At 40.3% G+C, this 21,733-nt stretch overlaps 1 protein-coding gene across 2 annotated transcripts in view; it reads left to right on the top strand.

Annotated features, from left to right (window-relative positions):
* The window catches only part of mRpL37 (mitochondrial ribosomal protein L37), a 367,007-nt gene that overhangs the window by 184,809 nt on the left and 160,465 nt on the right, over positions 1–21,733 (top strand). The window contains exon 2 of one of the 2 annotated variants that reach the window (XM_067760025.1): positions 6,576–6,920. The exons of the other annotated variant lie outside the window; for it this stretch is intronic. Coding sequence (XP_067616126.1) covers positions 6,576–6,920 — 345 coding nt within the window. The remainder of the gene's footprint in view (positions 1–6,575; positions 6,921–21,733) is intronic. 2 annotated transcript variants of the gene reach the window in all.

Raw genomic sequence — 21,733 nt, 5'->3', positions numbered from 1 at the left:
AAACCGTTTGGTATTAAGCACTCCAAACACATTTGCATTTTTTCTTCACAACAAATCGTATAAGTACGTTATAACAGAACGTGATTTATATTTTTCCGTAATTAGTAGTCCTCGTTGAGAAACTAAAAAAACGGTTATTCTCTATGAGAAATCGAAACCAACGGTACCGATATTTAATTGTTAAATGTGATTATTTGAAATAGAGAAACTGTAAAACTGTTTTTTATTTAATCTATCGACGGGTGAACAGTTACTTGCGATCCCTGATTTTTATGGCTTTGGGCTGTATGAATGATAAAAATTGCATTTGATTTTTATAGCTTTGCTATATTGTAACGAATTTAATGAATCCTTCATTATTCTGCACCTTCTGTTCTGAACTGTCAATTAAAGACTCAAATATTCAGTATAGCAAAATGTTCTTTATTGGCAACATTACTTTGGTAGTAGTAATTCACGATTAGATTACTCGCGTACTTCAATTGCAGCGTGCTAAAATCAGATGGATTGATCGTCGCTTGGACTGCGCGGCTTTTATAATCTCAGTTGGTCTCGTTCACCTATTTCTCTCACGGTCTACACTTTTCGCGAATAGCCGTCTCGAATAGTTGCTTATTTATTTTCGTTTATGTATCTTATTGGCTTTGGCCACATACATGTATATCTGCCATATGCGCACTTTATTGCCCTGTAAATGTGTGTGGAATTTGCTCTATGCTAACAACAGAGTGGAAACGAGAAGCGTTGCTATAATATGAAGATAGAAAGCTATTTCTTATGGAAAACTGTAAAAGTGCCAGAAACCTCTCAAACTTGTAAAATGTATGAAATTGCTTCTCTCCTACCATATCTTATAGCGGGCATTCTGCCATGAGCCGAACACTTTCACAATTTGTGCAAAGAAATTTTATGCACTACTTCTCGTTTAGCATGTCGATATTTAAATCTTCCTCATCCAGCTCAATGAGTTCAAGAAATTCCAGGACTATTGTGGTGTTAAGCAACACAAGGTAATTTAAAACTAACAGCCACATTCTGTTTGGCGAACGATACGCTCAACGAACGACACCTGCTTGGACGATATCGTGTGCTCATGGTATTCTGAATCTTACGTTGCCGTTTATCGTGTAGCTTTACGTTGTTCGTCAACTACACGATATCAAGTGTCAAATTTGCAACTCTGTGTACATATGTTTTGTTTTTGCACACGTCCATAGTTTACAAAATAAGTGAAATAAAAATAAAGTTGTTAATGATATATAATAAAAATGTATCAAAATGTATGAATTTATTTGCGCCATATACCGGTGTTCCTCTGGCCAGATCCACATTTGCTTCCAGCTCATGAACAAGCCCGGAATTGGACGTTTGTGGTCTTTTTTGAATCTTCTAATATAAAATACAAGTTTTTTATACAATAACAACTAATTAATTAATAATACTCACTTTTTTTCTTCGTGCCGCTCATTTTCAACCAAAACGATAGGTGAATACCTGTTTGTTTTTGACACTTTATTTTCATCTTGGTAGCACCTTTTCGTGATACAGAATACCAATCGAGCACTTTCGTTACGTAACAGTCAGCTGTTATCGTTTTGTCTATCGTATTGCAATTCATAATACGAACACACGAACGATGATCGTTTTGGAGACGATGTCGTCAAACAGAATGAGGCAGTAAGTATCTTGGCACAACAAATATTTTAACTGGTAGGCAAAAATACTTTTTGAAGTCGATAACTTTATAATTGTACAACGAACTGCGGTTAAAACAATTTGTTTTTATATTCAGCTTATGAAGCAAATGCAAAGGAGATGTCATTTCGGAAGAAATGCTTTGTGTAAAATTATTGCCGTAGGTGCTAGCAGATTAGCCCATTAACCCCTGAGACCTGGGATCAAAACTCACACATACTGAATCTAGACTGTTATGGAGAATAAACGTTTTTCCTCTATAAAAATAACACTAACAAAATAGCTTAGTTTCATTTTTGAACAGTTGCTTACTAAAACCTAACTGCGCCATACATCTTATTTCATTGCAATCAACAACATAATGCTGGAAATAAGAGCTTTTTGAGCAAAACTAGGTTAACAGCGTTTGGTTGGTGAAAGAAATAGACTTATCCTAGAAATGTGAATAAATATATCATGAAGTACACTTTATTTTTGTTTGTTCTGCTTGAATTAAAGCAAAGTATTCAGTATGTTTATTAAAATGTTATATAGGAAAACATGGAAACATCCTCAAATTTTATATATAAAGGTTCCACTTTAGGAACAAGTAAACAAATTGTTCCACGCACACCTGCGCCGGACCAGGCGCTCACGCACTTCCTTTTTTATTTCTTTTCTGCTTACCTCTTTAGTATTTTTAAATAAATAAAACTTATTTACTTTTTAAATGTATATGTATCATCTTTTATTTAAGCTTTTTGTTACACTTGGTTCTTTTTGTCACTTAGCTTTAGGTTGGTTAATTTTACTTTTGCTTTTAACGCGTGTAGTTAAGTCACCGGTCCACTTCAAACTAAAAAACTCCCGCTAACGCAACTCTGTCACTAGGCACCTGTTCTTAGGTTGCCTAGTGACCATATCCATGATGGAATCGAATAACGGGAGATTCAACCAATCAGAAATTCTCCGCGTTATTCGACTCCAACATTTTCAGTGGTGCCAAGTGCATCTGATGCATGGTTGCATCTTGCACTTTTCCAGAGGGGGTTGCCAGCTACGATTTAATATGGCACTACATCAGGTGATTACTCTTTCCACATTCCTCTTTAGGCTTTAGTAATTTGTTGTAATGTTATGAATGAATGATTTTGTTTATAGAATTTTTCGTTTGAAGTGAACCATTTTTGTTTCTTATTGTAGGATCTACGTTAGCAAATTTGTATTTATTTGTTACATTGCAAAAATTTGTTTTCTTCTGCCTTCATTGGCGGATTCTTAAAATATATTTATATCTAAAGATTATTTAGTAAAATTTATTGGAATACAAGTGCAGACTATCAATATTAATTATTTGTATTTTTTCATTTTGATTACTTCTATCACAAATCGTTAAATTTGGTCCATCAATATTTTTTACAATGTAGGGAGCCTGGTATATATTTTTATATTTATTTCTCGGTTTTGTTTCCACTAAAACTCTATCATTAGTTTTAATTTCTAAAGGCTTAGCCGTTTTATCGTATAAATCTTTATTTCTAATTTTATGTTTATTAATCAAATTTTTTGCCATTTTATGGGATTTGTTTACGTGCCGTTATAAAAGTGGCGTGGCTAGTACAGTTTTCAAAAGTGTTTATTTGAGTTTTTTTTTTTCAATTATATTATTTCTGCTGCCGTTTAGTTTCGTTTTATTAAAGTCTACATTTTTCTCATTATTTCTGTATTTTATTAAGTCCTTGTATTATATATTTTTCTGTTTTTCTACTAATTTTCCTGAAGTAGCCACTGTCACAAAATACTGCCATAAACTACTACCAAGGCGTATATTGGGATTATAATCTATTCAAAATTTTGTGATTTTTTTTTTATGAATTCAATATATATATTTTTTTGTAAATTTTTCCAAATTTTAAAAATCTTTTTGTAGGTTTTTGTTGTTTTTTATATTTTTTTTGTAGATTTTTACGAATTTTATATTTTTTTGTAGAATGTTAAAATTTTTGTTTTTTTTTTTGTAGATGCTTTTAGTTTTTGAATTTTTTTTTAAGAATTTTTTTGATTTTAGACTTTTTTGTAAATTTTCGATTTTACACTTTTTTTTAACAATTTTCCTTATATATATTTAAAAATTTTTTTTGTAATTTTTGAATAATATTTAATTTTTTTGATTTTATAAAAAATCCCATCTTAATTGGTGCACCCACGCCTGTTGGGAGGCTTGCCTGACGGCCACTCGCCGTTTTTGCAGGGCTTCGTCACACGGTCCCCATATATAGGTTCCATTTTAGGAACAAATTTTTCCACACACCTGCCCCGGACCAGGCGTCCGCGCACTTCCTTTTTTATTACTTTTCTGCTTACCTCTAGTCTTTTTAACTTTTTAGCTAAATAAAATGTATTTACTTTTTAAATGTATATGTATCGCCTTTTATTTGAGCTTTTTAGTTCCTTTGTTACACTTGGTTCTTTTTCTCACTTAGCTTTAGGTTGATTAATTTTTTGCTTTCAACGCATTTAGTTGAGGCGCCGGTCCACTTCAAACTAAAAAACTGCCGCTAACGCAACTCTGTCACTAGGCACCTGTTCTTAGGTTGCCTAGTAACCACTTTCATGATGGACTCGAATAACGGGACATTCAGCCAATCAGAAATTCTCCGCGTTATTCTACTCCAACATTTTCAGTGATGCAAAGTGCATCTCATGCATGGTTGCATCTTGCACTTTTCCAGAGGGGGGATTGCCAGCTACGATTTAATTTGACACTACATATATTTTACAACAAATACGACACTGTTGTGAATTGCCGAATTTTTGTATACCAATAAAGTAAAACCAAAATTTAGAATTGCAGCCATTCTTCATTTAATGTATGCATAAAATTCAGAATTTAATAGATAGGTACATATATGTATACATTAGGGCGGGTCGATTTAAAAATCGCTCATTGCTTTGTGAAAATCGTATTCTAGGGATCAAAATAAGAAACTTTGCCGAAGTAACCATACCTCTAAAACGAATTCTGATGTCCCCCCCTTTGGGTCGAAATTTTGGGTAGGGGCAATTTCAATTCTACCTGCTGTGTCTTTGGTGGCTTAAAAAAAAACACAAGCAATTTTACGATCTGCAATTGTGTCACAGTGATACCTTCATTTTTTAAAACGGTTGAATAAAAAACCCACACAACTATGTTTACGACATGCAAATGCATCACAGTGATGCCTTGGTTTTAAAACAGGGTTGTAAAAACGCTAGTTTCTAAAATTTTTTTAAATTTATTTTCTATTACTAAGTTAAATTCATTTTTTCATTTACATATGTTCTGACTAAATAAATTTCTAAAGAGAAAAATAAACTCCAAAAAAAAACATAGGCATTTCAAAGTGGGATTTTTCAAAATTTGCCCCTACGACCCAAAGGGGGGATATCAGAATTCGTTTTAGAGGTATGGTTACTCCGGCAAAGTTTCTTCTTTTGATCCCTAGAATATGATTTTCACAGAGCAATGGGCGATTTTTTTGCCTCCCCACAAATCGACCCGGCCTAGTATACATATATTATTATTATTGAAATTATTGTCTTCAATGAAAGCGATGCTTTATAACACGCTTTGGGAAACCGTTTATAACAAGCATCCTTTTAGAAATTTTTTTATAAGTTTAAATTAATAAATGATTTTAATAATCGGGGATTGCCCATATTGCTTTTTTTAAATGTATGAAAACATTTATTTGAAGCAATTTTTTAATTTTATAATTTATTTAATAATTTAAATTAAATTTTTCTCAAATTATTAAATAAATTATAAAATTAAAAAATTGCTTCAAATAAATGTTTTCATACATTTAAAAAAAAGCAATATGGGCAATCCCCGATTATTAAAATCATACAAACAGACAAAATTAAATCGTTGTAGTTCTATAAATAGAACGAAAACAGTAACAAAAACCAAAGTTTCTTTGAAAACCGCCGTACCAAGCATAGCTTTAACACATAATTGCATACGAAGTATGCAATGTGTAAAAGATTAAAATATGCAAAAAGAAGGCAATTGTGAAAAACTTTACAACAGGCATGACGTAGCTGAATGCGTTTATAACCATTTCAACTATCGTAGGAGTGCGAGTTCGACTCCCACTCCCGGGAGAAAAGGCTTTGAAGAGATTTACAGGTATAATCGAAACAGATGTCGCCTTGTCCGTCCTGATGTCACGTTGTTTAAATTTTTCCCAAATTATTAAATAAATTATAAAATTAAAAAATTGCTTCAAATAAATGTTTTCATACATTTAAAAAAAAAGCAATATGGGCAATCCCCGATTATTAAAATCATACAAACAGACAAAATTGGTTAATCGTTGTAGTTCTATAAATAGAACGAAAACAGCAACAAAAACCAAAGTTTCTTTGAAAACCGCCGTACCAAGCATAGCTTTAACACATAATTGCATACGAAGTAAGAATTCCATGGAAGTAAGTTGAAAATTACATGTTGCTTAATGAAAGTGTGGCAGTGTTGTGAAATTTTACCTCAGAGAAAAAGAAAGAATAGTACCAAAATCGTGGCTACTTCCTAAAAAGGGCAGGAGGAAAATTACAAAAAAAGGACCAGCGCACCAAATGGGGTTTAAAAGGACCAAAGTGGCAACCGTGCATGTATGTGTGGTTACTTGCTTTGCTGTTGTACATTTATAGTTTAGCAGCATGGTGATGTATCGAAATGCTTCAATATTCTTAAGTTTTCTTCATACAAATTTCTGTAAAATTTCTAAAATCTTAAGTAAAAGCAGTTGCTTATTTTTCTTTTTATCGCCCTTTATATACATTTTATTTGCTTTACGATTTTATATAATAAAGGCCTAACTAAATCATTTGTTGAAATCCATTTAAATCAAATAAAGTTCTAGCAAAACTGGATTGAACAGTTCCGCCTACCAATCTACTGTTTGGAAAGATCGCAGTTCGCCCTCAAAACCGTGTTATATATATGGCAATAATAACGTTTTAATTGGAGGTCTCCAGCAAGCTCTCAAGCTTACTAAGTCTTTCGAAATCCGAGGATTACCAAAAAGTATTGAAAACATCGAAGTACGTATAACTACGTCTATGGAGGCGAATATTAAAGAAGCTATTATGACTTCCAATATGCTTTTTGCCGATCAAGTGAAGCTGCTTAAACCGAAGCCGAGTCGACCACGGACCCACAACTTACCGCAGGACTACAATATCTCCAACGGACGGAAAATGTAAGTATAACAATTTTTAGCAACTGAAAGTAAATCGATCAATATACATTGGTGTTCTATAGTAGCGTGATCGCCTACCACACCGAAGGTTCTAGGTCTAAGGTCAGAGGAAAGCAATATCCAAATACTTTTGAAAAAGTTTTTCTATGCGGCGTCGCCCATCGGCAGTGGTTTGGCAAACATGAAAAGCTTATCAATGAAAATCCATCTGACTTGTACGTGCCGTTCGAAGTCGGCATAATATATGAAGATAGCGTCTCCGAAATTTGTCGGAAAAATCATAGGTAGCATGGCGCAAATCGGAAGAAAAGCTCGATTTAAACCTCTTACGAGGTATTTCGCGCCTTGTATTTATTTTTTCATATTCTATGGCACTATCGAATCATATATGTGACAGAAAGCGGTACATTTAAAACTTTTAATCCTTAATTTTAGGCGAAATATCGTCTTTCGGCGAAAGATACAGCCAATGGGAGAAGTGATAAAGGAAAATAGCGTAGATGTTGATATAATCAGGGAGCAATACAAACGAAAAAACGCCAGCTGCTGACTGGAAGACCGCACTGGAACCATTGCACTTTCGTTTCCGCCTGGAAGCAAGACTTTCCATACTAGGAAAGGAAGCGGAAACAGCGCTTCCCAAGGCAGCCGGTTCTATGTACCGGAGCGACTCGGGATTTTTCCCGACCAAGGGCTGTCATTTCAGTGTAACCGCATTTAATTTGTTGCGTCCCTCCCACTTTCGTCATCCTTCCAGCAGCTCCTTGCAGCGGGACTGCGCCATACTCTCCTGGTCCGGGAGGATATCGAACCCAATCCGGGTCCTTCTCCTTACCCCGGTCCTAAGAAATGGTTTTGCTGCGTTTGCCGGAAAAGAATCTTTTTAGGACGGTCATACTCTTGTCAGTGTGTCACGTGCAAGAGATGGTTGCATCGGACAGGTTGTTCTGGGCTAGATCCCAAAACCCGACGTCCTTCTTTTGTGGCTCCTTGCTGTTCACGCCCAAGGGCGTCCCGTAGTCTACGCCCCAACACTGCCTTCCAGCAGTTCAGCTGCTCAGCAAGCCGCAACAAATACCCGCTGCTGCTCGCGCCCTACGGCGCCACCAGCTCATTAGGCCGCTCCAACTCATAACTACAATCTCCGTAGTAGAGTCGGTAGCAATACAGAGCATCAGCCCCGCCCCGTCATCTCCCCCTCTTTTCCAGCAGCAATCGTTTAGGTCAGGGAAACAGACTCTTAGTCCCTACCACTTTTTGCACCGTTTGTCAGCATCCGCCCAATGCGCTCCTGCTTTGGACGGTGCCACTTTCCTAGATGTTCTGGTCTTCGCGACGGCCACACCCCGACGGGCTTCATTGCGCCATGATGACAGGCTGCGAACCCAAATACACCGGGTACCCCAATGCTTACCCAGGGACGTGCAGTCCCAGGGCCACAACAGCAATTGCGTCCTAGCCTCTCTCAACTCATGCGTAGTCACCCGTCACTTACTCCTAGAGCGACGACGTCTCCCCCGCTGCACTTCAGAATTCTGCAGTTAATCTGTAATGGATTAACCGGGAAGATCATGGAGATAGTCGATTTCATGAAGCGGCACAACATCCGCATCGCTGTGATTCAAGAGACTAAACCCACAGCAAGATCTGCTCTGCAGACCTGTTCTGGGTATAATGTCCACAGAAAAGATCGCAGGAGCGGAAATGGAGGCCGTCTCGCGTTTATCATACACCACTCAGTGCAATATCATTTATTTGATCCCGACTTCGGGCGCAGGGACGGTGTCTTAGAACGTCACGGCGTATCTGTTCGGTCAGGCGATGTAAACCTAGAAATCATCAACATCTACATCCCTCCTGCCACCTGTTGCCTCAGTGGATATCGCTCTAATATGTGCGCCTTTTTCACTGGCGATAATCGCACTATCTTAGGCGATTTCAATGCCCATCACGATCTATGGCATTCAAACTTGCAGGCGGACAGCGGGGGTGAGATGGTGGCGGATCAAATAGAAGAAACGACGTTCTGCACAATAAACGGAGATGCCACTCGTATGGTAGGAAGCTGTCACAGTTCGCCAGATATATCAATCTTGAGCGCAGGACTCGTAAACAGCGTCAACTGGCAACCGATGGTAACATTGGCATCCGACCGCCTGCCAATACTTATTTCGCTCGAGCGTACCGCCGAATTCATCGTCGCCGAAAAACGCAATTTCATAAACTTTAAAAAAGGAAAGTGGGATGAGTACAAATCCTTTACAGACAGCCGCTTTGTTGCCCTCCCTATCCCGACTGATGCTCGCCAAGGGGAGCATGCTTTTTTTTTTCTATGGACGTTGTGGCAGCGCGCTGCCCTGTTGTTGTTGTTGTAGCAATGCTTCGCCCCACCTAACAGCCGCGACAGATCACAAATTGTCATCAATATCCTCTAACGGGAGTCCAAGGAAACTTGCCGGGGTGGACCATAAGGAAAGGGGTGTTAGAGGCGTTGGTTCCACATTACAATTAAAGAGATGGTTAGTGTCATGTGGGGACACATTGCAAGCGGGGCATACATTTTGTATGTCGGGGTTGATTCTGGATAGGTAAGAGTTTAACCTGTTACAGTATCCAGAATGAAGTTGAGCAAGAGTGACACGCGTTTCCCTGGGGAGTATGCGTTCCTTTTCCGCGAGTTTTGGATACTTTTCTTTAAGTACAGGATTCACCGGGCAATTCCTGGCATAGAGGTCCGACGCCTGTTTATGGAGTTCACCAAGGACTTGCTTGTGTTTTTTGTGTTGTGTTGTTTCATACGGCTGGGTTCTTAGGTGCCGTATTTCCTCAAAAAGCTTACGGAGATGACTCCTTAGGCCCGTAGTCGGTGCTGGTTCTTCAATCAGATGTCTGTTGGGATGCTCAGTTTTCTGGGTATTCAACAGGAACTGTTTGGTCAGCATCTCATTTCTCTCCCTGATGGGGAGTATTCTCGCCTCATTATGCAGATGGTGTTCTGAGGACATAAGAAGACAGCCCGTGGCAGTGAGAGCAGTATTTTGGCAGGCCTGTAGTTTCTTCCAGTGGGTAATTTTTAGGCTTGTCGACCATATGGGTGACGCGTAGCACGTTATCTTTTCCCTAGGTACTGCCAGCGAGAGATTTGAGGATTTTGTTACGGCTCTGAATTCTCGGAACAATTGCGGCTGCGTGCTCACCAAAATGTAGATCCTGATCAAACGTCACACCCAAGATTTTGGGGTGTAGGACAGTCGGTAGCGTAGTGCCATCGACGTGGATGTTCAAAATGGTCGACATTTGGGACGTCCATGTTGTAAATAAGGTCGCGGAAGATTTAGTCGGTGATAATGCCAGGTTTCGCGAGGCGAAAAAACTGGAGAGATCAGGGAGGTAGCCGTTTTTTTTTATTGCATAGCGCATGGATCTTTGGGCCTGGGCCTGTGGCCATTATTGTGCAGTCATCGGCGTAGGAAACGATTGGGACTCCTTCCGGTGGTGAAGGTAGCTTAGATATGTAGAAATTAAACAAAAGTGGGGATAGGACACCACCCTGCGGCACCCCTTGTTTAATTCTCCTTGGTTTTGATGTTTCGTTTCTAAATTGCACCGATGCCTGCCGACCACCCAGATAATTTGCGGTCCACCTTTTAAGACATGGGGGAAGGGTAGACCCTTCCAGGTCTTGCAGTAACGAGCCATGGTTGACCGTATCAAAAGCTTTTGATAGGTCTAGCGCTACGAGTACTGTTCTATGGTGGGGGTATTGATTTAAACCGCAGTTTATCTGGGTGCTAATGGCATTTAGCGCGGTGGTAGTGCTATGGAGTTTTCTGAAGCCATGCTGATGAGAGGCTAGCTGCAAATTTCCTTGGAAATAAGGGAGCACAATGGCTTCAAGCGTCTTTGCCACTGGCGATAGGAGAGATATCGGACGATACGACTCACCTATGTTAGCTAGTTTCCCAGGCTTTAGTAGCGGGACCAGCTTTGCTATTTTCCATTTCTCGTGTATGACAAAGGTGGAAAGAGACAGGTTGAAGACATGCGCTAAATATTTGAAACCCTCTTTCCCTAGGCTTTAAGCATCGGCATGGCTATGCCGTCTGGGCCCAATGCTTTGGATGGTTTAGCGCGACCAATGGTGTCCTCAACCTCTTTAGCGGTGATGGTGATTGGTGACGCGCTGAATTTGTGGTTATGTGCGTGTCATTGGCTCTCCGTCTATCTTTGTCGACCGTAGGATGCATTATATATTGTCGGCAGAAAACGCTCGCGCATTTTTTTTGCATCCGACAGCACTTTGTCGCCAAAAGCGAGGGAAACTTTGTCTTTGTGCTTAGTCGGATTCGATAGGGACTTTACGGTGGACCAAAGTTTACCCACACCGGTAGAGAGGTTATAACCTCTTAGGTGCTCCTCCCATTTCGCCCGCTTGTGTTCGTCCACAAGCAATCTGATGCGTTGGTTTATATCCCTTATTTGGGGGTCGCCTGGGTCAAGCTGTCGTATAAGGTCACGTTCTCTCGCTAAGTTTGCGGCCTCTGCCGGGAAGTGGGCCGGATTTCGGGAATTCTCCCGGCGGGAATGAAGGCAGGAGCTGCATTGGGCGGATGTCGCAAACCTATATATTATGTGCTGGCAAACGGTGCAAAAGGAGGTAGGTACTAAGAGTCTGTTTTTCTGGCCTGCACGATTGCTGCCGGAAAAGAGGGGGGGGGGGGGGGGGAAGACGGGGGCAGATGCTGATGCTCAGCATTGCTACCGACTCTACTACGAAGGTAGTAGTTATGAGTGGTAGCAGCTGTTTGAGTTGTTGGCGCCGTGGGGCGCGAGCAGCAGCGGGGCTGCTGGAAGGTAGTGGGGGCGCTTAGGCGTAGACTAAGGGACGCCCTTGGGCGTGAACAGCAAGGAGCCACAAAAGATTTATAAAAGTTACGTGGACGTCGGGTTCTGGGATCAAGCCCAGAACAACCTGTCCGATGCAACCATCCCTTGCACGAGACACACTGAACAGAGTATGACCGTCCTAAAAAGATTCTTTTCCGGCAGATGCAGCAAACCCATTTCTCAGGACCGGGGTCAGGAGACGGACCCGGATTGGATTCGATGCCTTCCCGGAGTAAGAGAATATGGAGCAGTCCTGCTGCAAGAAGCTGCTGGGAGGATGACAATTTGTGGGAGGGACGCACCAAATTAAATGGGGTCACACTGAAATGACAGTCCTTGGTCGGGAAAAATCCCGAGTCGCTCCGGTACATAGAACCGACTGCCTTGGGAAGCGAGCGCGCTGCCCTCACGTGACCCAATGAAACCAGTGTAATCCTGTTCACGCGATTAATTTACATATATGCGATCCGGTCTATGAAAAGGTGGCTTATGACTAAAAAAAGAAATTGCGAGAAACAGCTTTTTTTTTTTTTTTTTTTTTTCTGAGTCATAAGGCACCTTTTCATAGACCGGGTTACATATATCTATATCATAACGTTTTTGTTTTGGCTTTTTTTGCCGAGTCTTTGGTGTGCAGCGGTTTGTCAAGCGTCGAGATCTGAGACTGCTCAGCTACAGCTATCATCAGCCAAGCGGAATGCTTAAGGAGAACAGAAGCAATCGTTTTATACAATTATTTATGAAGAGTGGTGAGAACAGTCTTTTTTATAGAATAAAAGGGGCCCGAGCTATCAAATATGTTTGAGTGAGAGTTATAATCTTGGCATAAACACCGAAAAGGTTCATTTAGTTTGAAATTCGTTCTACATTGTTTCAGCAGGAGAGGTTTGAAGTGTCTCGAAGTCCGAGAGGGAACACAAAACCTCACTTCATTCAGAAGGAATGGGCTTGAAATTGATCCATTTAAAAGTTTTGTCATAAATATTATACCAAGCATTTCCCTTCGACTAGCAAGAGTAACAACTTGAAAGACCGAGACTTTTTTTTATTTTTTAACATTTTCAGCTCTTTAGTGAACCATACTTGGCTTGAATCGGCATGCACACAAATCCGCTTAGGTACATATTTTTCCAAAAGACACTAAATGGTGTTGTAAAAGTGAGAAACGCTTTGCTGTACGTCAGCATTAAATAGTGGCCACACTATTCGAGATAGATCGCGGTTTAATTTTTTGAAATTGGCCTTCGCAAAGTCAAAGTATTAACTGGAGTTGAATCGTTTATTATCGCGGTTACAAGTATTACTCACTTCGTAAACTATTTTGAGGGAAGAGTGGTAAACATCTTCAGGTTCAATAATGGGCTCGCATCGACTACTAGAATAATTGGAGTCACCATCCACAAAGGCAAAATATAACACTTTTCCCAACTTATTCGATTGGATGTTGATTTGTTGAAGGCAAAGTTCTGCCATTCCGTCTAGAAACTCATTGTTGGAAGACTTTGACGAAACCGGTACGATATTACAGTCAGAGAAGCACCATGAAATGTGCGGCATATTGAAGTCACCCAAGACAATAATGTAATCGGAAGGCTTTAGCATCGAATTTACAGTTTTTAGCATGGAAATGTGATGCATATAAACGGACAGTTCAGAAGATGGCGGGATATAACAGATGGCTAAGTAAATGTGGCTATTTGCTAGCTGGGTGCGTATGCATAAGAACTCGATTGTATCGATGGCGGGTACGCTAACCTCTTCAGATGGTATTGAAGAGTGTACTGCAAGCAGAACTCCACCTCCGATTCTGTTCAGGTGGTCATTTCTATATATTTGGTAGTCATTGCAGAAGATCTCTGAATTAAAGACATGAGGTTTCAGCCAAGTTTCAGTAAAAGCAATTATATCATAACATAAGTTAAATGATTTTAAAAACATTTCAGTTAATTTGGTGTTTAAGCCTCTAAGATTTTGATAAAATATATCTAAAGCAGGTTTTACGTTCAGTTTTTTGGCTTAGTGCTATTAAGAGGGATCTTTGCTAAGTGTGGGACACTCTTATTCCGCCTATATGCAAATTCCCGCAAAAATGCCCCAGGGGGCCAAAAATCGTTACTCAAGATAGTATCAAAATGTTCAATATGCGCATCTAACCTAAAGGAAGATACATTTCCTTCATAGCTAAAATTAAATTTCCGAATTGTTACTTGGTCGCTTTTTATTTTTGAGCAGATATAGGACTTCAGATCCTCTTCAGTAGTTTCCCTCTCGAACCTTGACACAAAAATGGATTTTTTAGGACTGGATTTAGGGCTTCCTAGTTCCAGACTCGGTCGCCTGAGAACAGTTTACAGGCGCAATATTTTTTTAGCTGCTGGTTTTTTTGGAGGTGCCTTTGATGTTTAAGGTCCTACTGTAAGGGGACTTGGGCCAGCCGAGACATTACTCCGTTTTAGTTTATTATCGCAGCTGTCACTATTAGCATTAGGAGGTAAATCAGTAATACATTTAAAAGTTTTAAACAAGTTGTCATAATACTTGAATTTATCCCGAAATGCAGAAAGTTCTTTACCGATTTCGGAGAATGCGTTTCGAGTATGTTTGAAAAGCTTAAAAAGATCCACTTCCTTGGATCTGCATTTCAAGCACGACCAACGCACGCCCTTGTTATCGTTGATCGCGTCACATAGCCTTGTCGTCAAACTAGCGCACTTCATGTGAGCAAGCTCATCACAAAGCCAGCACGACACAAAACGCTCGGTATCACCCTGCACTTGGCATTTCACAAAATTGCAAGACATTATAAGGTAAAGTTTATTTAGTTTATGTGGTTAAAAAGTAAGAAATGGTTAATCAGAAGGAGGCAGTAAAATAGATTGGAGATCTTACTTACTTACTTAATTGGCGCTTAACCGTCTAAACGGTTATGGCCGTCCAACAATGCGACTGGCACGCTCCTTCGCTCCGCCAACCGGCGCCAATTGGTCACACCAAGGCTGTTTAAATCGTTTTCCACCTGGCCCTTCCAACGGAGTGGGGGCCGCCCTCTATCTCTCCATAGGCGGGTTCCGATAGAAACATTTTCTTGGCCGATTGGAGATCACAGTTTGAAAATAACTCTATGAACAGTTTGAATATCACTGTATGAGCAGTTAGAGATCACTATTAAATGACGCTTCACAGCACACAATGGAAACAGCTGTGGCAGTGAGAAGAAAATGAAACAAATGTGCACGAGCAAAATAAAACACTTGAAAACTGAAAACAAGTAAATGCCAACCAAAAGCAACAACAAATATGCAAAGTGACTCGGCAAATATGTATGTATATAATACACTTTATCAATTATTTTTTTTCTAAGATAAACATTTTTATTATAAGTTTTTTGCGACCTTTTTACTTATATCAATATTTTTTAGCTGGGTTGAGGTCCAGAGAATGTATAAATAAAACGCAAGTTTTATCTTTTCCTTACCAATATATTTCGATTACACACGGTAACCGTCTTCAGGGTAACTACAATAAAAACACAAAACACACATAATTTAATAAAAATTACGTATAATAAATTTTTTTTTTTAACTAAATTATTTTACGTATAAATAATTTAAAACATTTACTAGATACATACATTCGTGTGCACGTCTGTAGTGCTTGACGTGGAGCTTTTCACTAATCTTCTGTTTGTTATTAAATGTCTATAAGCGTGGGAGCAGTTGTCCGTGTCTGATTTATAATTCATTCGTATGTTTGGTGGTGTGTTTATAATATGAAGTACTTCCAATGCAAGTCTCTTTCTTAGATTTTGTTCTTGTAAAAGAATTGTCGCGGCTTCGAAATCGGGAGAGTGGTTATTCATTGCACAGTGGGTCATTAGAGCTGTTTTTTGGTTATTTGTTTGTTGGCAATATTTGTGGTCAGATTTATGTTGTGCAACCCGTGTTTTTAATTTTCCTTTCGTTGTGCCTACGTAAACGCTTTTGCATGTTTCATTATTATTTCCGTTACAAGGAATTTTGTATACCAAGTTACTTTTTTCCTCCTGTGGTATTTTTGACTTCGTCTTGTTGAAAATGCTTTTTAAGGTATTTACGTATGTATAATACTTCTATATCAATACCTTCCTATCTTCCTCATGTGCAAATTTTCTGTCAATCATTATTTGTTGAAACTGTGCAAATGTATGTTCTGCGCATGCGCGGGCTTTGTTGGTGTTAGTGAATTGTAGTAGCGTTTTTAAAAAAGTATTAAAGGGGTAACAACGGGTCACTATCCCCTTTACCCAACTTCTGCATACTAATTGTTATAAAATCTAGGCTTGATGTATTTATTATTTAAGCATGGGATGCAGCCATACAAAGTACATTATTTACATAACTAGTAAAAAAAAACAAGGCGAAGAATTCATATTTTTGAAATGAAAAAAATTCAAATATACATGTATAAAAATTAGACTGGGTCGATTTATTAACCTATATCGCGCCATCGATTTTTCGATAGGATTTGGGCTCAGGAAAAAAAGTTCCACTACGCATACCCAAAAAAATAATTTTGAGCCTGCAAAATTTCAACGATTGTTTATGCATTTTTTCATTTTCAAGGCTTCAAATCATTTTTTATGTATTTTTTTTCGTGTCAATTGGTAAATACAGTTTTTTGAAAAAAAAAAAATAAAAATTCTTTTATGGAGATTTAGAAGAATTTTGGTCGAAAAATCGATTTTTTTTGCAGGCTCAAAAATTATTTTTTTGGGTATGCGTAGTGGAACCTTTTTTTCATGAGCCCAAATCCTATCGAAAAATCGATGGCGCGATATAGGTTAACTTTCGTCCAACAACAAGCAACGTTTTTAAAAATAATTTAAACAAACGATATATACACGTTTTCAAAATTTTACTTATTTTGAGATTTTTAATGAAGTAAATTTTTGATGAAGTAAACAAAATATCGTCGCTGCGCTCACAACTCAGTAACTTTTCAGGAGATCAAAAAAAAACGTATTTCTGGTGTCCATTTGCAAAATTTTGCAAATTCGTATTTTTGAAATATTTTATGGAAAGTATGTTATTGATTTGTGAAGGAAAAATCATGTTTTTTAACCCATTGCAACGTGATAAACATTTGCGCCGTTTTATAGCACATAGCTGCTTTCAAACATGATTTAAATTTGCTTTTGGCGGTAGGGAAATGTACGAAATTTTTGCCGTATTTTCTCATAATGCTTACGGAGATGACCCCTTAAGTCCCTGGGAGGTTTATCTTCATCAATCAGATGTCTGTTGGGATGCCCAGGTTTCTGTGTATTCAACAGAAACTGTCTGTTTAGCATTCCATTTCTCTCCCTAATGGGGAGTACTCTCGCCTCATTGTGTAGGTGGTTTTCTGCGGACATAAGAAGACAGCCCGTAGCGGTTCTGAGGGCAGTATTTTGGCAGCCCTGTATTTTCTTCCAGTGAGTAACCTTAAGGCTTGGCGACTATATCGGGGTCACGTAGCATGCAAGCGGCCGGCCAATTGCTTTGTAAGTAGTAATGAGCGTCTCTTTGTATTTACCCCAAGTGCTGCCGGCAAGAGATTTGAGGATTTTAATACGGCTCTGGATTTTCGGTACAATTGCGGTTGCATGCTCTCCAAAAATGTAGATCCTGATCACACCCAAGATTTTAGGGTATAAAACATTCGGTTGCGTGATGCCGATGTCGGGATCAAATAGATTATAGTGCACTTGTGGTGGGTGATAAACGCCAGACCGCCTCAATTTCCGCTCTCGCGATCTTTTCTGTGGACGCTATGTCCAGAGCAGGTATGCTGAACAGATCTTGCAGTGTGTTTTGTTCTCTTGGATCACAGCAATGCGGATGTTATGCCGCTGTATGAAATTAACTAGGAGACGTCGTCACTCTGGGGTACGTGATAGGTGACTACGTCTGAGTTGAGGGGGGCCAGGATGCAATTGCTGTTGTGGCCCTGGGACTGGCGCAGAATACGGGATTCTCTTGGGCGTGCACAGGAAGGAGCCACAATAGATTTATAAAAGTTACGAGGACGTCGAGTTTTGGTGTTTAGCCCTGAACATCCTGTCTTATGCAACCCTCCCTTACACGTGACACACTGGCAAGAGTGTGACCGTCCTAAAAAGATTCTTTTCCGGCAAATGCAGCATACCTTCCCGGAGCAGGAGAATATGGCGCAGTCCCGCTGCAAGGATCTGCTGGGAGATGACAATTTGTGCGAGACGCACAAAAAATTAAATGGGGTTACACTGAAAAGACAGCCCTTGGTCGGGAAAAATCCCGAGTCGCTCCGGTACATAGAACCGGCTGCCTTAGGAAGCGTCAGTTTCTTCGTATTCCTCCTCGTCCTCTATTTTTTCAAACAAGCCAGTTTCTTCATTAAGAATGCCATATTATTCCCTAGATCCTCTCCATCTGCTATATACTTGAAAAGTGGACATTTTTTGCTTTCAATTGGTAGCGCGAATTTTGGACACTTTGCCAACAGTGCTTCTATCTCTTGGGGAAACTCGCCTTCTGTTTTATTTACAAACCACCCATCTTGTTTGTTGTTTTCCAATTCGGCCTCAATTTTCGACGGAGGCCGCAAATTTAGCGAGAGAACGTGACCTTGTAAGACAGCTCGATCCCGGCGACCCCCAAATAAGGGATATAAACCAACGCATCAGATTGCTTGTGGATGAACACAAGCGGGCGAAATGGGAGGAGAATTTAAGTGGTTGTAACCTCTCTGCCGGTGTGGGTAAGCTGTGGTCCACCGTCAGGTCCCTATCGAATCCGTCTAAGCACAATGACAAAATTTCCATCGCCTTTGGCGATTAAGTGCTGTCGGATGCGAAAAAATGCGCGAGCGCTTTTTGCCGACAATATATAATGCATTCTACGATTTACGAAGTTAGACGGCGGCCCAACAGACGCGCACATAAACATAAATTAAGGCGCGTCCCCAATTATCATCACCTGTCCCTTTCCACCTTTGTCATCCCCGAAAAATGGAAATGGCCAAGGTGATCCCGCTATTAAAGCCTGTGAAACTAATGAGAGATCCATATCGCCCAAGACACTTGAAGCCATTCTGCTCCCCCACTTTAAAGCAAATTTGCAACTAGACTATCATCAGCATGGCTTTAGAAAACTACATAGCACAACCACCGCGATAAATGCCATTGGCACCCAGATAAATTGCGGTTTAAATCAAAACCCCCACTATAGAACAGTACTCTTTGCGCTAGACCTGTCAAAAGCTTTTGACACGGTCAACCATGGCATGTTACTGCAAGACCTGGAATGGTCTACCCTTCCTCCAAGTCTTAAAAGGTGGACCGCAAATTATCTGGGTGGTCGGCAGGCATCGGTGCAATATAGGAATGCAACATCAAAACCAAGAAGAATTAAACAAGGGGTGCCACAGAGTGGTGTCCTATCCCCACTTTTGTTTAACTTCTACATATCAAAGCTACTTTCGCCACCAGAAGGAGTCACTATAGTTACCTACGCCGATGACTGCACAATAATGGCCACAGACCCAGGCCCACAGATCGATGAGCTTTGCAACAAAATAAACGGCTACCTCCCTGATCTCTCCAGTTTTTCACCTCGCGAAACCTGACATTATCACCGACTAAATCATGGGCGACCTTATTTACAACATGTACTTCCGAAATGTCGACCATTTTGAACATCCACGTCAGTGCCACTACGCTACCGACTGTCTTGCACCCCAAAATCTTGGGTGTGACGTTTGATCAGGATCTACATTTTGGTGAGCATGCAGCCGCAATTGTACCGAAAATCCAGAGACGCAATAAAATCTTCAAATCTCTTGCTGGCTGTACTTGGGGTAAAAATAAGAAAGAAACGCTCATTACCACTTACAAAGTAATTGGCCAGCCGATTGCATGCTACCCATCCCCGATATGGTCGCCAAGCCTAAAGACCACTCACTGGAAGAAGCTACAGGCCTGCCCTCATAACCGCCACGGGTTGTCTTCTTATGTCCCCAGAACACCATATACATAATGAGGCGAGAACACTCCCCATCAGGGAGAGAAATGAGATGCTAACCAAACAGTTCCTGTTGAATACCCAGAAGCCTGGGCATCCCAACAGACATCTGATTGATGAGCCAACACCGCCCAGGGGCTTAGGGAGTCATCTCCGTAAGCATTATGAGGAAATACGGCACCTGAGAACTCAGCCGTATGAAGCAAAAAAACACAAGCAGGTCCTCAGTGAACTCCGCAAACAGGCGTCAGACCTTTATGCCAGCAGTTGTACGGTGAATCCAGTACTCAAAGAACCCAAAACTTGCGGAAGAGGAACGCACACTTCCCAGGGAAACGCGAGTCACTCTAGCTCAACTTCGATCTGGATACTGTAACAGGTTAAACTCTTACCTATCCAGAATCAACCCCGACATACAAAATGTATGCCCTGATTGCAATGTGTACCCACATGCCACCAACCATCTCTTTAATTATAATGTGGAACCAACGCCTCTAACACCCCTCACATTATGGTCCACAGCAAGTTGCCTTGGAGGATATTGATGACAATTTGTGATCGGTCGCACCTATTGGATGGGTCGAAGCATTGCTACAACAACCCCTGTGACCCCCAAATAAGGGATATAAACCAACGCATCAGATTGCTAGTGGACGAACACAAGCGGACGAAATAAGAGGAGCACTTAAAGAATTGTAACCTCTCTGCCGGTGTAGGTAAGCTATGGTCCACTGTAAAACCCCTATCGAACCCGACTAAGCACAATGACAAAATTTCCATCACCTTTTGGAGATAAAGTGTTGTCGGATGCGAAAAAATGCGCAAGCGCTTTCTGCCGACAATTTGTAATGCATTATACGGTTGACAAAGCTAGACGGCGGGCCACAGACTCGCACACAAACATAAACACAGCGCGTCCCCAATTACCATCATCACCAAAGAGGTTGAAGATGCCATCGTTCATGCTGAACCATCTAAAGCAGTAAGCCCAGGCGGCATAGCCATGCCGATGCTTAAAAAACTATGAAAAGAGGGATTTAATTATCTAGCGGATGTCTTCAACCTGTCCCTGCCCACCATCGGCCACCAGTAGCCAAGACACCGGAAGCCATTCAACTTCCTTATTCCACTGCAAATTTGCGTCTTGCCAATCATCAGCATGGCTTTCGAGAACAACATAGCACTACCACCGGACAGTACAGTACTCGTTACGCTAGACTTGTCAAAAGCTTTTAATACCGTCACACACATCGATGAAATTTGTAATAAAATAAACAGCTATCTCCCTGATCTCTCTATACTTTTTTCGGTTAGCGAAACCTGACATTGTCACCGGCCAAATCATCGGTGACCTTATTTACAACATGGACACGGCAAATATCGACCATATTGGACATCCACGTCGATGGCATTACGCTACCGACTGTCTTATGTACTTTTGCCACTATTCGTAATGCAATACTTGCCTATCTAATTTAAGAGATACAAGGTAATTTAATTTGCCGGAATTTTATTCCTTCGATAAAAAACAGGAACTATCTCGCTTAAGGATGGAGGAACATTTATCAACATGTATCATTAAGAAGGAACAAGACAGGAATCTGGTGCATTCCAACAACGTAAAAAACATGCTTTTTCATGAGTCACTGACCGGAATCGTATGCATTCCGGCAGTATAATCTTATGGGTCAGGCATCGAGCTGATTGGAATCCGGTGCATTCCAACAACACAGGTCATGTTACTTTTTTATGCCTTGTGATGGCGTATCCTCATTACACTACTCTTAGCACTGCCGGATTCCCATGACATGCTGATTGGAATCTTGTTGCATTCCAACAGGGAGATTGGAATCCACTGCATTCCGAAATCATGCTGAGCGGAATCTGATGCATTCCGCCAGTATAAGA

The sequence above is a fragment of the Eurosta solidaginis genome, chromosome 1 (assembly GCF_040869045.1).
Source record: "Eurosta solidaginis isolate ZX-2024a chromosome 1, ASM4086904v1, whole genome shotgun sequence".
NCBI classification, from domain to species: domain Eukaryota; kingdom Metazoa; phylum Arthropoda; class Insecta; order Diptera; family Tephritidae; genus Eurosta; species Eurosta solidaginis.
The sequence above is the reverse complement of the archived record's forward strand: the minus strand, read 5'-3'. Positions and strand labels throughout refer to the sequence as shown.